Below are 16,252 nucleotides of genomic sequence, written 5' to 3' on the forward strand. Positions count from 1 at the left end.
CAGGCACCAGGACGGTATTGGCGTTTCAGTTAGATACAAATAAAATCAACGGCGACTGTGGAAACAACAATGCCATGTTGCGTAGGTTGCTATAGCAATAAACAAAGAAGATGGCATATGTAGTGTGAAGGTAACAGAGGAAATTTCACAGCCATAAACAGCCATAAAGTTTGACTGAGATGAACTGAAAACTCCACAGAGCAGCTTCACCAGTTAAATCCAACAAGACACCAAAAGGAAAGTTGAGAGAGGCGTATCAATACACCAGCTTATGCCTCACACACATAAAAGGATTAAAACAACCCCAAAAATGACAAAACAAGCTCCATATTTAACTCTGTGTGTAACGTATTTGCAGCAAAGAGAGAGAGGGACTGTGAGATGTTTGCAGGAAACCTTTGGGGTTCCCTATTTGCTTTGATTGGCTAAGTCTCCAATCTGATGTTTCTGGTTGAAAGTCAACATTTTCAGCGTCAATGTGATTTTTAACTACTAGGAGGATGAACAAATGGTGCAAAAGGATCCTTGGTGATATGAATAAGTTATTCTGAAATTAAACCATACAAACCTTACTATTAAAAGAAACTGGTAATGCCTTATTTTATAGGTCTGTATTTTTCAAATAATTCCACTCATGGAGAAATCTTAAGTTTTTGCATGCTCGGCTGACCTGGGTGGTCACTGACACTGTTGGCCACGACAGACATTAATTGATTATTATGAGTTTCATTGTCTCTACAAAACGTTTTTTGCAAACGCTGACTCATATTACTGTCAAAATAAAAGAAACCAAACAAAACATAATATTTTACGGAATTACACAATTACAAAAGCAGTGCATTACACTTTTCTGTTGATTATATTGTATGCTTTACTGGAAAAAGGAACGTTATTACATTAGAGAAATAGAAAACAGCTAATTAGTGTCCTGACTGTGTTTTTGTCATAGATCTTGCTAACCGAAGTCATCTTATCCTTTTACCCAGTTTAATTGTTTGATATAATTTAGTGTAATAATACAGTTTTCTTATTTTCTGCACATTTAACGCTGCTCTTTGTCACTTCCTCCTTCAGGGCCGCGTCAAGCCGGAGAACTGCTCCGTCATGTAAAAACCAGACAGCACCTCACCTCCTGTAGCCCATAAAGGAGAATAATTTTCTACCATTGGGATGTTTCTCTTTATTTTTTTATATGATCTTGTCTTATTTTGTACTCAGATTAATCTGTGGGTTAAATTTTGCTTTTAGGTTTTGGCAAAGGGCACAGGATTTTCATATTAGTTTTTTTTTTGTATTTTCAAGTTATGTTATTGCATGTGTGCCTGCTAATGCTTGTATTGTATCCTGCTTTTCTTGCACGCACATACACACACACACACACACACACACACACACACACACACACACACACCAAGCTCCATTGACCAGTGCTTGTGCTTCGATCCGAGTCGGGGTTTCACATTTAATGGCCAGGCTGTCAACACTCAACACGCACAGCTAGTGAACCCTGTCAGGAATAAGTCTCTATAGCCATACAGACAGCAGGAGAATGAATCTTGAGGGGTTTGTTTATCATGTTTGTCGCCCATCAAATAGATCAGATCTTTATTTGTTAATTAAGATGTTTACAGCTGAAATTTGTTTTTTAGGAACAGTATTGTGTTCTCTTGATATGCTACAGAGAAACAAATTACATAAGGTTTTTTTTTTTTTTTTAACTATGTTGGAAAAGTCTCCAAAGAAAGCCAAAGTACTGTAAGCTCAGGGTGTACAGTGGGTTTTTTTCACCTCAGCCTTAGACAAACATGTCGTAGTACATTTTCTACAGTATGTAGATTTAGATCATACGGTTGGGCAGCTGTGGGGCAAATATTTAAAATTGAAAAATATATTATTATGAGAGGAATATATTTTTTCTGCAGTCCACAGCTCAGCCCCAGAGAAATGTATTGGGTTTTGTTTTTGAATGTGTATTAAAATAAGGAATTATCGTTTGCTGGATAAGTTGAATATACCCAGTACATGCGTATCTCGTTTTGAAGTACATTTAAATGTGTTGCCTTATTTCTTTTTTATTTTTAAAGAAATTCCAAAGATGTTTTGCTATGATGATAGGAAAATGTGTTTACTACCCATAGAAATATCAGGAATAGGTTCTATGTTTGGAGTCTACTGACAAACTTGGTGCCATATATACAATATATATTGATATCTCAGCTGACTAACCAAACCAACACTATTCTAATGGAGAACTGTTGCTGCTGTTTAAAGAGTGCAACAGTAGTTTTGGTAACATTTTGACAAGCTTTTATACATATTAGAAATATGCATGTGCCTTTTTAGAGGACAGAAAACCATCATTGTTCTTTGCACACATGCCACGTATTGCAGTCTTGTGACTGTCAGCTGTCCTTTGTATTGCTCCAAAGAACTGGTCATAAGGGCTTTTTTTTTTTTTTTTTTCCTCTAATCTTACTGGCTTTGCAAATCCCCAGGCATGATTTTGGGATCTTTTGTAGGATTGTGGGGTTTTGTATACTTTGTGACATTGGCTTCATGCACTGCTTTTATTCAGGGCCTCGCCAAATATGCACAGCAGGTAGATTTGTACTGTAGTCTGGCAGCTTAAGTCACTTATACTCCAGTGAAAAGCATATCAAAGCATTTATGGAAAATACTTGATAGTCTCTCTTTATTTTTTTTGTTTTCTATTATACTTAATAGATGGTATTTGTGCCACATTACTTTTTTTTCCTGCCTTAAATAGATTTGATTTGACACTATGATCCCCAACAATCCTTAATGACAATCATTAGCTAAAGAAATGACCAGCTCAAAATATGTTTAGTTTTTGGCCTGTATGACTCAGATTTATATGACATAGCATTTATCTCATTACATTTAAGAGACATAATACTGTATTTAATTGTGTAACATATGCAACTATTAACTAAATGATCCCTCTCCGAACAGATCACTAAAAGGGTGTGGTCAGGGTTTTTCAGAGGCCTGTCTGACTGATTATAAACCAGAAAGCAACTTCTTGCTGTCCAACACTGCTTCTTGTTTTTGTGTTTTCTTAAACAGACAGCTGCTCTTTAACATTTCTATGCAATGTTAGTTCAAGTTAATAAACGAACCAAGACACTTACAAAATCAGATTCAAAACACAGATGCGGTCTAAGTGACAAAACCCTTTTTGAAAGGTCTTTGTGAAATCCTGAAACCTCGCTGTTAAAGTCTTGACAGAGACCTCATGAATCACTTGAAGGATTTTACAGAAAGGGATTTCTTGTTGTGAGCCTTTAATGCCAAAGTTGTAATTTGCTTGAAGAGGGATTTGTGTTATTTCATAATGATGATACATAGTGATACTGTAACATTACAGAAAAGCCATGCATTCTTTTCTAAAATAATGAGTAAAATTCTTTTTTTCCACTGACTCACTGTTGTAGTTATTTCCTTCATATAATACATTGCCAAAATCACTGATGAAAAGTGCAGCCAATTTTATTTACATTATATACACGTCATGTTCCCATGGTTACATTCAAAAATATATGGCCATATATAAAAAAGCTGAAGCTCTACTCAAAGCTATAGCATTTAAAGCACAATGTACATTCCTTTTGGTACACAGGGTTTCTATTAGCTAGTTAACAGAACACTTCATTTGATCCAAATTCAACACAAAACAAACACATTATAGAATTTCTAAAATTATTAATAGGTAACACAAGATTTTGGTTGACAAAATACAATTTAGAGAGCTAATGACACACTTAAAGGTCGGCCTATAGCTTTTTTTCCAGACTGTTTTAAAGCATTTTGAAGCAAACTGACCAATAGTTTCCATAGTTGTACTGTAAATGCAGTTTTGGCTAAATGATTCACATGTATTAAACATAAAAAACAAACATTGGAGCAGCAGTATCTAGTCTTAGAGTGTCCCTGTTGAGCTGAATAAACATTTGAAGACACTGTCATATGGTTTGATAAAAACTGACACTTTGGCAGCAGGTATCAGGATGTTTATATGACCAGGATTTAAAGGGGAAGTGCCCTGATTTTACACATCAAAATCTAGGAGAGTATTACTGCACAAGTTATATATCCAATCCAAATGTTGTGGCTACAGAGGGAGCTGCATGAGGTCTAATAAAAAATGCCTCAAGTGATGTCACTTGAGTCAGGGTCAGTTGCGGCTGAAGACTACAACTCTGAACATCAATAAAATCTGCAGGTGTGGAGTTAGAAAGAAAAGAGCTCATCGGACCTCTGCGGACCGCTCCTCATCTCTGCTTGAGGCCAGTGGCTCGAGGCTACATTAGCCGCTACTAACACAACACACCAAAATCTCCGACCTAACTGTCGGCGGTTGAGTTGTATTGTGGGTAATGTAGCTGCCAAATTTAGAAAATGAAGAAGAATGCATGGAATTAAAAAGACAGTCTCTGGTTCTGCTGCATTGCTTTTGATATTATAATATTCATATGAATGTTTTCATTAGTGTATAATCACCTGAAAACAAGAGTTAAGGTTAGGGGTTATTGTTGTGTTTTCGTTACCTTAGAATGAACCGTTTTACCTACAGGGAAAGTGGGTCTTCTTCTATGGAGTCCATGTTGAACTGCCATGTTTCTACAGTAGCCCAGAATGGACAAACCAAACACTGACTCAACCCTGGAAGGCTGGGCTATATTCAAATGGTTGATTGCAATCTGCAACTTCATCTCAACATACCACTAGGTCCTACACACTGGTCCTTGAACTGTCCTACATGAGTCCGACAATGTTACAGGAGTGCAATGATAAATTGATGGAGTACTATTTTACCTAAGAAAATTTTTTTTTTTGTTTTTCACTCTTTAAATACCATGCAAAGACAAAATGTGCTGTAGGACACTGCATTGACATTCATAATGCTGCTTTGATTTGGCTTGTAATTTCCTGCTCAATGATGGTTTGTTTTTCTCGACATAAACAGTGTTTGTGCTAACACTGAGCTTTTGGTATCAATTAGTGAGCAAATTTGTATGTACGTTCTACCACACAAGCCCCTTAACAATATGATCATCTTAAAATAGGGCTGTGCACATTACTGTAAAGCTAACAATACATTTATTTCTATATTTACAAAGTTTTAATCTGACAGCAGCAATAAGTGAGCCACAGTTGTTTAACCACGCAGAGGATACGTACATCATTGTGTATCTAAATGCCACATTTGGAAGAGACAGTGATATGAATTATATTTAAATTGCTGTTCATCTTGGCCTTCAGGTGGTAAAAAAAAAAAAAAAAACCTTTGTACTTTGGTTCCTGAAAGTAATAAAGAGACTCCAACACTGGCGGGATTATTTCCACATTATTTAGTCCCATGGCCTTTGTCTCATTCCTTTTTTGAGGTTGACAAGGTTTTTCAATGAGCAAACCAAAAAGTAGTCCAGCTGCGATGAGTTCATCCAAAGCTGCCTGTGGATTTTAAAAATGTAATATAAAAGTAAAACAAAAACAATGTCAACAAAACTAAAGTCATTTTTGATGATGAAGACAGAAGAAAATTTGGGCCTTTTAAACACGCACAACAGCTGATGCAAGCAAAATGTGTGGAAAACTTCAATTACAGCAAGTTTAGATGAGTTCAAACACATAAACGTTCCCAAGTTGCTGCTTTTAACCGTGAAGTCTTTTGGTGTATTTTTCCCATGGGAGGTGAATGCAGCTGAAGCCCCGATGGCGTCGCCACAGTCCAGCCTCCCTCACCACAGCCTGCTGGCTCCCCAGTCTGGATGACAAGTCTGTCACGGTGAAGCAAGTAACACTTTAGTCCACAAAGGGGCAGTGTTGAGTTGAAAGGGGGGCATCCACAGTAAACAAGGGTTCCTGGGTGGGACAGACGCCTCACCGCTGCTCTGTGGGTGGTCTGCAGCTCTGATTGTCAGAGAAGAGCTTAAAGTTAGCTCCTTCTTTGCTGAAATCATCCCCACCAGAGTGAGGAGGAGGGAAACTTGCTCTGCTGCTGTGACTGTCACTGAGGTGTTCTCCTGGGGGAGGGTGGTCGGCGGACCGGCGGCAGGTCGTAGTGTCCTGGGATGTGGCTGTTCACGGGGAGGTCATAGTGGCTCTGGGGGTCCTCGTGTGGAGCGTGACCGAGGGAACTCTGACGCTCTGGGGGGGCGGGGGGGTAAACAACACACTGAGTTAACAGACACTAAGAATGAAAGCTCTTTTTATACTAAAAATAAATAAATTCTACTATATTTAAAAAATGTCATGCCCTGATCATCTTTTGGATGCTTTGGTTTTAGTTTGGGCAAAATGTTAATTTTTCCTGTCTGAAATGATGTTTCCACAACTGGTTTATAGTTGATTATTTTCCTTCCTGGCACTGTGAATGGGTTACACCTGTGTGGTGTTCGGTATTGGTATTGAGACTTCTGTGCACTGCTTGATTTGATGTTGCACGATGGCACAGAGCTCTTGCTGAAAACTCTTCTTGAATCCGATCTTGACTCACACTTGACTGGAGATTTACTGTTTGGGTCAGTCGTGAATAAAGCTCTCAAACAAAAGCTTTAGTGTATAAGTGTCAAAAATAAATGGATACAGAGAATGTTCTAACCTTTGGTCTGTATTTTAAAGCAAATATCATCTCGCACAAACCAGATATATAAAAATAAAGTATGAATCGTCTGCTTAACACACAAATTATACGAAACACTGATAAAATATCAGTCTTTTCATCCATCCATACATCAGCTTTATATACCTGCAAGAGAGAGATGGGACATGAGGTCTTTTCAAATACTGTATCCCCTCCTATTTAGCATTTATAAGCAGTATATAAACATCTTATTAATGATTTATAAAACATTTTAATGTCATAGTAAGCAGATTTAAGTGTGTACTAATGGGGGTGCCCCAAAAAATATTTAATTGTTAGTGTTAACAACTACAACTCCTGGAAGCTGGTGTATAAACAGATAATGAATATAATATATAAATATAGTTTTGTAATAATATAAAATATGAATACATATAATTATTGACAAATACTGCACATTAAAAAACACTTAAAATATACATATATGTGCTTACAAATACATTATAATGTGATTAATGTATTATAAACCATAGTTAAATCAGGTTATACTTTATGTGTCTTGAATATGTATTCATCTGAATGTAATGTTTTGTGGTTTTTCTCTGCCAAGTCTTAAAATATAAAATATATAAAAAGGACCCCGGTTCACTGAACACATTATGAGCCCATGAACCATGATTTTAACTTCAAACAGGCAAGGAGGCCATTTTAAGTATCAATAAGTTATTTATACTCCAACTTTGTACACTTTATTAATACCCTTTTATAAATCATTAACCACAGTCTTCTGCTCCCAATAGTGCAAGTGTAAATAATAATAAATTGTTGATGAGGGGGAGTGCTATTTTCAGTCACTTTTCCTCACCCAAGTCGTTTGAGATAACCAGGATTCAAATTAGTAATATTCTCCTTCACTCCATGAATAAAGACTGACATCAAGCCATATTTCCATTAGTCTAAGGTTTTGATTATCTTATCTCGTCTCTGTGCTAAAATAACTTCAACCCTTTTGTAGCACGCTGAGTGTGAGCTGCCTACAATAACACTAGTTTCCCATCATCATGTATTAGTCTGACTTCATGTTGATGTGTTACTGGTGTCTACATTGTAATAAAATGCAACTAATAACAGCCACCCTTTCTTCTGCTCCTCCTCTTCCCTCCAGTGTCTTTTCTTCACTTCCATGTAAACAGTTGTTCATTCATCAGGCTCCGTCTTGAGAAAGCCCATCCTTCCCATCTGTCGGAGCACAAATCCTGTTCTAACGTTTGATCTAATGACTGATCGGGACTCTAAAAGAAACTTAATGAGTGTTTCATTTTGATGTCAACATTCTTTTAAGCCTCAGCTTTCTCAGATTGGATGACAAATGTGTCGTCTGATTTTGATTAAAGGTGGAAGGATGATGCATTTTTGCAAGTTTCTGATGTTCTTAAGAATTACACTAATTGACCTGACAGGCTTTAGAGCTGAAACAATCAGTGTATTAATTGATTAGTTCATAGACAGATGTTCAGCAACTATTTTGATTATCAACTAATTGTTAAAGAGTGAGAGAGTAAGTCTCTACAATTCAGAAACTCTTGATTTTGATGAAATTCAACAATACAAGTTATTACTGAGGGCATATTTACTTATGTGCATGAATATACTTCTTTATTGAGGTGAACAATAAATGTACCTTCCTACATGCGATTGGCTCACAGAATATGCAATGTGACTCTGACCCTCCTGATTTTGTTCTTGTAATATTGCTCATGTATCAGTAGATTTACAAGTCACACTGGTGACACAGATGTCTGGTATGCTGCATCCTACGTCCCCATATTATAATAACCTTTCTGGTTATGAAAAAATAAAACTGAAACTGTTGGAGGATGCTCACCTCTACGTAAGGTAGCCGTGTTAAACGGTGGCGGGCTGATCTCAGTGTACGCACGGTCTCTGGGCACGGCAGACTTCATCTCCATGTAGCTGCTCTCTGGCGGGCAGAAGGGCAGGCCGGGCAGGTCTTTGATGGTAGCATAAGGATTCTCACTGTTCAGAGAGCTGCTGCTCACTGCCACTGTGTCCTTCAGCTCTGTCACCACACAGGAAGCAACGAGACAGACGTTAAAACACATGTTAAAAGTACATGTGAAGAGTTAGAACGCAGCACGACAGCAGCATCAATGGTTGAAGTGTAACTCTAGGTCAGGTTTTAACTTTAAAGCATTCTTTTAATGCTTTTTATGAGTTATTATCTCCCAGGATTTTATGTGTTGAGATGATTTAAAGAAAACCTAATGGAGGGTTAAATACCACGACCTGTGACTAATCTTAATTGAAATCCAAATGTTTGTAACATTCTTCTATAGACTATTATTTTGGTTTTAAAGGTCATGTTTTTAACTAAAGTGATACTTCATCAGCTGTCAATTATGGTGAAACACAAGATTAAGTCTACAGACATGCTAGACATCCTTTGTACTTTTTATTTAACACATTCATTATCTTAGTTTAGCATGTTATCATGCTACCATTTGTTAATTAGCACTAAACACAAAGCACAGCTCAGACTGATGGTAAGGTCATTAAATTTGCAAGCATTTAGTCATAAACCAAAGTATTGGAGAAATTAAAAGTCTGACCTGATGATGGCGCTAGATGAAATTACTTTACAATTCAAAGTGTGGGCCCAATTTAATGGAAATCCATCGACTACTTGTTGAAATATTTCAGTCTGGATCAACGTGGTGGACTGACTGACTTACTGACATCCATTGCAATCCATATAGCCAATAGGATGGCTGAATTTATTATTGGTTATAGTTTCTTTTATGGGTGTATGGCAAAAGAAATATGTTAAAAAGCTCAAAATCCTATTCTTTCAACATTTATGCATGTTCATGTAATCATATAGCTTTATGTAGCAACCCGTTGCTGGTGTAGTTTTGGTATCCCTACTTCTATAGAGCAGGTCAAAGGAGAGGAAAAGAAGAAAATAGGTTAATAAACTACCTTTGTTATAATATTTTCCAAGGCTGGCACTGTAGCTGTAGCTCCGGTCGATTCCAAAAGCTCCTGTAAACAATAAAAGACAAATCTGGCATCTTCATTTTCATTTATGGCAAACTAATCAAAAGCAGATAAGCCGCTTTGGAAACCTGCAAAATCAATACCAGGTGAGTAAAAGCTGGCAATCAACTATCTCTTTTTATGAAGTCTTTACTGTTTTTTATGGTCTCAAATGTGCATTGTTGACTAAAATGATTTTCTGTCCAAAGGAAATGTGATGGTCGATAAACGCTTGTGTAGACTGTAAAAAAAGAGAACTTTCTACGTTTTCTCCTCAGCTGTTAAAGCAACCGTCTCTGCCCACAATTTCTCAACATTTACACTTTCTGTGGTTTTGTTAAATCAGGGATTCTGAAGGCCTTTATCAATACAGGTATCTTTACACTGAAGCCGCTGTCAGCTGATATTTTCTGCTGGTATAAAATGTCTTAAACAATGACTATATTATTGTTAAACACAAATTCAGCGTGTTCCCCTGAAAGATTGTTCTGTCTGGGTGATAAAATTAGACTACTACCTTCCACCGACACTCGGAATAAGGAAGTACTTTTAGGTGTGTTAGCAGAAGGTTATATTAGCATTAAGTTGCAGGTTTAACTGATTATTTTTATGTAGCTGTGGTCCAGAGGTCAGGAAACCAACTGCTTACTTTTATTAGCTTGTAAATGTTAATCCACTCATTTCATTTTACTCTGCAGCAGCAAGTCTCTCTGCATAAGTGTCTCCTCTAAACGAATAAAACGTAAAGTCACTGATCCTAAATGTGAATCACACTGTGGTGAGCCACCCGGACGGACCTGAGTCTTTGCGGGGCTCGTGGTGTTTCCAGTCTGCAGGTAGAGTGGCATTGCTCTCGACCCCAAACAGGCCCCGTCTCTCCCTCTCCATGTTTTTCACACTGCAGAACAGCTGGTTATTGGTGTTCTGTATGACAAACAGAATAATATTCAGAAATCCTCAATGAAAAGAAAAGTTCAAGTATGCTAAAGTGACAATTCAATTTAGCACCACAGAGCTGCGACTTACAGGGTCAACATTTTATGGTTTACGATTTCACGGCCCTGAAAACACGGCCAGTTGTTGTTGACTGGATAAATTACATATTTGTCACAGTACTGCAGTACAGTTGCTATGAGGCCTGAAAACTGCCTGAAGTATCAGATCACTGAGTTGTAACAGAGTTAACATTCACCTTGATGGTGCGGTCATGGTTGTTGGGGAGGTGTGGCAGTGGAGGCCTGTTCTGGCTCAGTGTGTGGTAGCTGGGGTTGGAGTAGTAGTGGTGGTAACTGTGAGGAACATCTGTATGCCAAAACAAACACATGGAATCACGTCTGCTGCAGTAAAAACTACCTCAAGGTCAATAAAATGCATCTCTGTGGAACACTAATTACAAAAACACAACAGTGAGATACAACCAAAACCACACTACGACCAAGAACAACTATTAAAACGTCAAAATAAACTGCTTATATCTTTTGAAAATGTTAAACATCCCCTAAAGAAAACTAACGGCCGGCTAATATTCACTGCTTGGCATTGAATTTGATTTCACTCTATCATATAAAAATCATTACAAATACATACCATGCAGACAAGAAAGTCCAAATCCAAACAATTTTTTCTCTCTCTCTTAAGTCTAGTTTACCAAATTTGTCAGGCTGAATTCAAGTGAAATGTGTATAAAGTGAATGTTTGTTTGGTTGCTCTACTCAAGACGCTTAGGTGCAGGACAAGGTGGGTGTTCATATTTGTAAGTTAGATAAGAAGGTGACTTTAGCAGGAAAGCTAACGTGGGCTGTTGTTCAAAGTTTGTGGCTCTTGTCAGTCTAGTGTTGTATGGCAAGCTGCTGTTAGTCGGTGTAAACGTCACATCTGTTCCAGCTGCCTAGCTGAAAACGAAAGGGGACAGAGCATTTGTAGTCAGGGCCCCAAGGCTATGGAACAATCTGCCTGTGGAAATCAGGTCGGCTGAATAACTGATCTCCTTTAAGTCTCTTCTTAAACAGACAGTTCTGTTGGAGAGCCTTCACGGATTTTACTTGAACTGCCTTTTATTGACATTGTTTTTATCAGTTTTCTTGTTTTATCTGGTTGAAATTTTCTTTTAAAACCTGATGATTTTATGATTTGTGTTTTATTTTTTGTGAAACACTTTGTAACATAGATTTGCTCTTATTATTATTACTATTACTGCTTTATGCTAATATTTGACTGGCTGTATGGAAACAAGTTATCAAACTAAGTGGGCAGAGAACTAAAAGTGTAACAGACAAAAAAAAGCAATTTACTTCAGACTTAAATGAAGTATTAGAACAGGTACAGAATATACAGTACTACGTATTGTACATACATTGTACTACGTACTACATTGTATGACCTGATAAAAATATCCTCTGTACTGTACCTGGAACGGCGTACTCAGAGTTGACTGTGCGGCTGGTGGAGAAGGAGACAGTCGGCGTGTTGTTCTGCTTGTCCTTCTGCCTGCGGCGGTAGAGCAGCAGCAGAGCCAGCAGCAAGACCACCAGGATGACGAGCACGACGATGCCACCAATGGCGCCCCACGACTCCCTCTCACCTGGAGGAAGAGGAACCATAACGCTCCCTGACTGCTCGGACGAGTCTGTCAAACAGGAAGGGAGAGAGAAATCAAGTAGTGCTGGGCGGTATGACCAAATACTTGTATCATGGTTATTTCTTTTTATATTCTGGCAGTTTCACAGTATATCACAGTATTTGTTTTGCCTGACAGGGACTTTATTAAGCTAAAATATGAAAACATTTTAATGTCATGTATGTACTGAAGGCTTTGATTACTTGGCCCCAAAAATGATCAAAAATGATAAAATATATGAAGGAGTCAGAATGCATAAAACAATTGCATAATGTACAAACTGCGTGAAAAATTCATTTTGTACAGGAAATTAAAAGTGATATACTCCATCCAGGATACAGCCCAGCTCTAAAATCAAGTACAGCAATTAAAGCAGCTTTCATTAACTTTCCACCTCTGAGATGGAACAAGGACAACCATAGAAACCACACAATTTACAAATGGAATATCAAGGCAGTGAAGTTTTTATGCACTACTTTTTAAGAAAAAGACTAAATAAATCAACACAGGCAAAAGAGGAGAGGCAGTCGGTGAAAGTCGATGTATAAGATCCTAAAATGTATGCATGTATACCTTGTTTGCAGTCATCTCCTCCACCTTCACACACACAGTCTCCAGTAAATCGGTCACAGATGAGGTTGGTCGGACAAGAACAGGTCTGAGTACAGAATGGACCAAAGCGTCCTGGACTACAGGCTGGAAAACACAAAGCACACATCACATCCACCTATTAGACTCATGTAATAAGTATTTAACTATAGTTCAAACTAGATTATAATGATCCACTTGTGTGGTCATATTATAGCAGGTTTGGGATGAATAGTAGTGGACACAATGCTGAATACAATTATAATTAATCTTAATATTTTATTTTATTTTATCTATTTAAATGAAATTAGTTTCAACATTATACTGTAGAGATGCCACAATTAGTTGATTAATGATATAGTTGATCTGATCAACAGAACACTACTCCAATAAATACATTAGTCCAAACACAACAATTCTTATTGTTTACTCACAAATAAAAACATACCTTATGAATATTATATTCTTTTTCTGCCATTAGATAAATATTTACACACTTGGGCTGTGGGTGATTCTTCACTATTTTCTGACATTTAACATATGAAATGATTGAGATATAAGTATATAAAAAATAATCAGCAGATTGACAGATGATTAAAATGTTTGTTAGTTGCAACCCTGATAGACAATATATATTTTAAGCAAAACAAAAACCCTTAAGAGGGCATGTAAGACAGCTGTGAATATCTTGGCGGTAATAGGCTAGTGGCTTTTGCACCAATAATACCAGTTTATAACACTAAAGGACCCTCTTGTGATGTTGTGATTGCTGCATCAGTCAGCTGTATTCCTCTGTTAGCAGTCATATTTCAGAAAAAGCACTTTTCTAGTTGTTATATGGCGTTGCACTCACGTATGGAGCAGTCCGTAGCAGTCCAGCCAGGCAAACATTCACAGTGACCGTCCCTGTGGTCGCATGTTGAGTTGTTGGCACAGTTAACACACACTTCAGAGCACAGTTTGCCATAGTAGCCAGCTGGACAAACTGTGAAACACACAATGTCATATATAAAATTACTTGCACTAGGTTATGTTGAGATTTAATGTAGAAGATGTCTGTAACATCTATACCATGTGTTTAATGTATAAAATTAGTTTGGATGATTTGCACATGGGTGTGTAATTATTGATTTAAATGCAAACCTTGATCACAGTTGGCTCCAGTATGTCCAGGTAGGCAATCACACTCTCCTGTCACATGGTGGCAGCGGTACGACTGGCCACAGGATGGGCATGACATACTGCACTGGTCACCGTACATACCAGCTCTGCATTCTGGGGGACAGGAGATAAAGGGTGAGCCAAGGCAGATGTTACGCAGTAAATCCAGTACACTTCTGGTTTTGATATGATGTGATTTTTGTTGTATTTCAGCTGGCTGACAACAACACTCACTGTTCTGACAGGTGACTCCCCAGTAGCCTGGGCGACACACACATGCTCCAGTTTCCCTCACACATGTGTCACTGTTGGGGCAATGCTTGAAACAGGTCTGGTTACAGTGGCGCCCCCACAGGCCCTCTGAACATGGCTCGCTACAACGAGGACCTTGAGGGGAAACATTTGCAGATGAATAAGTATTGCAGACCCACGCTGAGTGTGTTTATCCTTTACTTAAACTACAACTTAACTGGTGAAACAGTCTCAATTTAATACTGATGCCTCTATATGACCTACATTGACAAACAAGACCATCAGCGAGAATATAAGTTCTTCTTAATGCCTGCCACTGGGTAGGAGTAGGTCGGATTGCCCTTAAATTTAATGAAACGAGACAGTAGAAACACTACCGCTTTTGTCCACAGGGGCCGCCAGAATCAACACAATATGGAAGTTCCTTGTAGGGCATTACCTCAATGGATAATCCATTTCCCCATACTGAAAAGTCCTGCATTCATAAATTGAATTCAGTAAAAGTAAGCAAATATAACCAGTAAAATTTATTCAGCTATCAAATGTAAAAGTAGTTCATGTGAACAATGTTTTTTTAAGTTTAGTATAAGTAATATTGATGCGATAATCTGTAACTAGTGGGTTTGCATTTTTTAGTCCATTATCTACATATTGTGTACACTTTATACTGCCTTATTTGTTATGCCAACCATTTTTCAAAGGATAGCGTAGTTTGATTTACTTCAATCCACAAATTAAATGGTTAACTTTTAATTACAGACAGTTTTAAAGACTTTACTGGTTGCTATCAGAAATGTTAATAAACCTTAATACTTTAAGTACTTCTAGCTGATAGTACTTCGGTACTTTTACTAAAGTAAGATTTTGGATGCAGGAGTTTTATTTGTAATGGAGTATCATTTCTACTTTTACTAGTAATGTAAGGTGTAAGGGATTTAAAATGAATGGGCAAAAATACACAATGTCACTGGTGGTTCTTTAAGTTAGAGAGCAGTATAATCATAATCAAAGAGAGTGTTTTAAAACCTGTGAATCACTTAGTTCTGTTGGACCAGATTTATCTGTTGTACGAAAGCCAAGTTGGCAGCGACACCAGGAGGACGTCATCACTTACCCCACCAACCTGGCAGACAGTGGCACTCCCCGGTGGTAGCTTGGCAGCCATCGGCCTGAACACAATCACACCTCTTCAGACAGCCTGGCCCAAACGTGCCCATCTGCACATGTGAACAAATGCCAACGGGCAAAGAATTGTCAGGGGAATCTCTTCAACACTCGGCCAGCTCAGTCAGAGTCAGACAAAATACTACACTGGCAGTGTGTTGTTGTATAGACAGCCTGGTAGGTTGGCATTGCAAAGACAAGAAAGGCACATGTCCAAAACACAGATTAAAGCATATACAGAAGATGAGGTAAGGGATGAAAAGCTGGACAACATTTCTACACTGTCCAATCACAACTGACATATTCTGTATAATTATCACCTTATGATTTGTGTATTAGTCTTATCAAAGATAGCAGTTCATTCATCTACTCAGCTTGAGAGTAGTAGAATAAAGAATAAATATATAGTGCATTTGTCTTATCTTGTGTAGTTAGGATTATTTTACAAAGTGACATGTGTTTTCATGCAGTGCTGTGGCTTGAGTCCAGGACATTTTATGCTGCTTTGGGAGACAGAGAAGAAGTGGGAGGATAAACTGCTGCACTTGTACTTGGCACCTCCCTTTATTTAATATTTTTCTACTTTTATTTTATTTTACTATGTGTGTATATTTTATTTTCCTAAGTTTCATGAAATAAAACAGATTATTGTCTGTATTGGTGATATTTTGCATTTTTAAAAGATCATACAGGTCAGAGTTTACCCACCTTTAGGTAGAAGGTTTCTAGAAATATGTTTTTTTTCTATTTGTATTCATGGTATTATTATTATTATTATTATTATTATTATTATTATTATTATTATT

The 16,252-nt window shown here is 37.6% G+C and overlaps 2 protein-coding genes across 4 annotated transcripts in view; one reads left to right on the forward strand and one right to left on the reverse strand.

Moving 5' to 3' along the window:
* LOC127367327 (lamin-A) overlaps nucleotides 1-3,442 on the forward strand; it is a 30,277-nt gene extending 26,835 nt beyond the window's left edge. Inside the window, exon 13 of the mRNA XM_051407085.1 lies at nucleotides 1,075-3,442. Coding sequence (XP_051263045.1) covers nucleotides 1,075-1,110 — 36 coding nt within the window. The 3' untranslated portion in view covers nucleotides 1,111-3,442. The remainder of the gene's footprint in view (nucleotides 1-1,074) is intronic.
* A 52-nt stretch (nucleotides 3,443-3,494) lies between these two features.
* Nucleotides 3,495-16,252, reverse strand: part of pear1 (platelet endothelial aggregation receptor 1) — a 49,246-nt gene continuing 36,488 nt past the window's right edge. For all 3 annotated transcript variants that reach the window (XM_051407080.1, XM_051407082.1, XM_051407083.1), the window contains 11 exons: nucleotides 15,397-15,499; nucleotides 14,265-14,417; nucleotides 14,013-14,144; nucleotides 13,723-13,854; nucleotides 12,855-12,977; nucleotides 12,072-12,290; nucleotides 10,857-10,966; nucleotides 10,462-10,588; nucleotides 9,608-9,670; nucleotides 8,493-8,687; nucleotides 3,495-6,171 (listed from right to left, as the gene is read on the reverse strand). In XM_051407080.1, the coding sequence (XP_051263040.1) occupies nucleotides 6,032-6,171; nucleotides 8,493-8,687; nucleotides 9,608-9,670; nucleotides 10,462-10,588; nucleotides 10,857-10,966; nucleotides 12,072-12,290; nucleotides 12,855-12,977; nucleotides 13,723-13,854; nucleotides 14,013-14,144; nucleotides 14,265-14,417; nucleotides 15,397-15,499 (1,497 nt within the window). In that variant the 3' untranslated portion in view covers nucleotides 3,495-6,031. The remainder of the gene's footprint in view (nucleotides 6,172-8,492; nucleotides 8,688-9,607; nucleotides 9,671-10,461; nucleotides 10,589-10,856; nucleotides 10,967-12,071; nucleotides 12,291-12,854; nucleotides 12,978-13,722; nucleotides 13,855-14,012; nucleotides 14,145-14,264; nucleotides 14,418-15,396; nucleotides 15,500-16,252) is intronic.

This window comes from Dicentrarchus labrax, unplaced genomic scaffold, assembly GCF_905237075.1.
Source record: "Dicentrarchus labrax unplaced genomic scaffold, dlabrax2021, whole genome shotgun sequence".
NCBI classification, from domain to species: Eukaryota; Metazoa; Chordata; class Actinopteri; family Moronidae; genus Dicentrarchus; species Dicentrarchus labrax.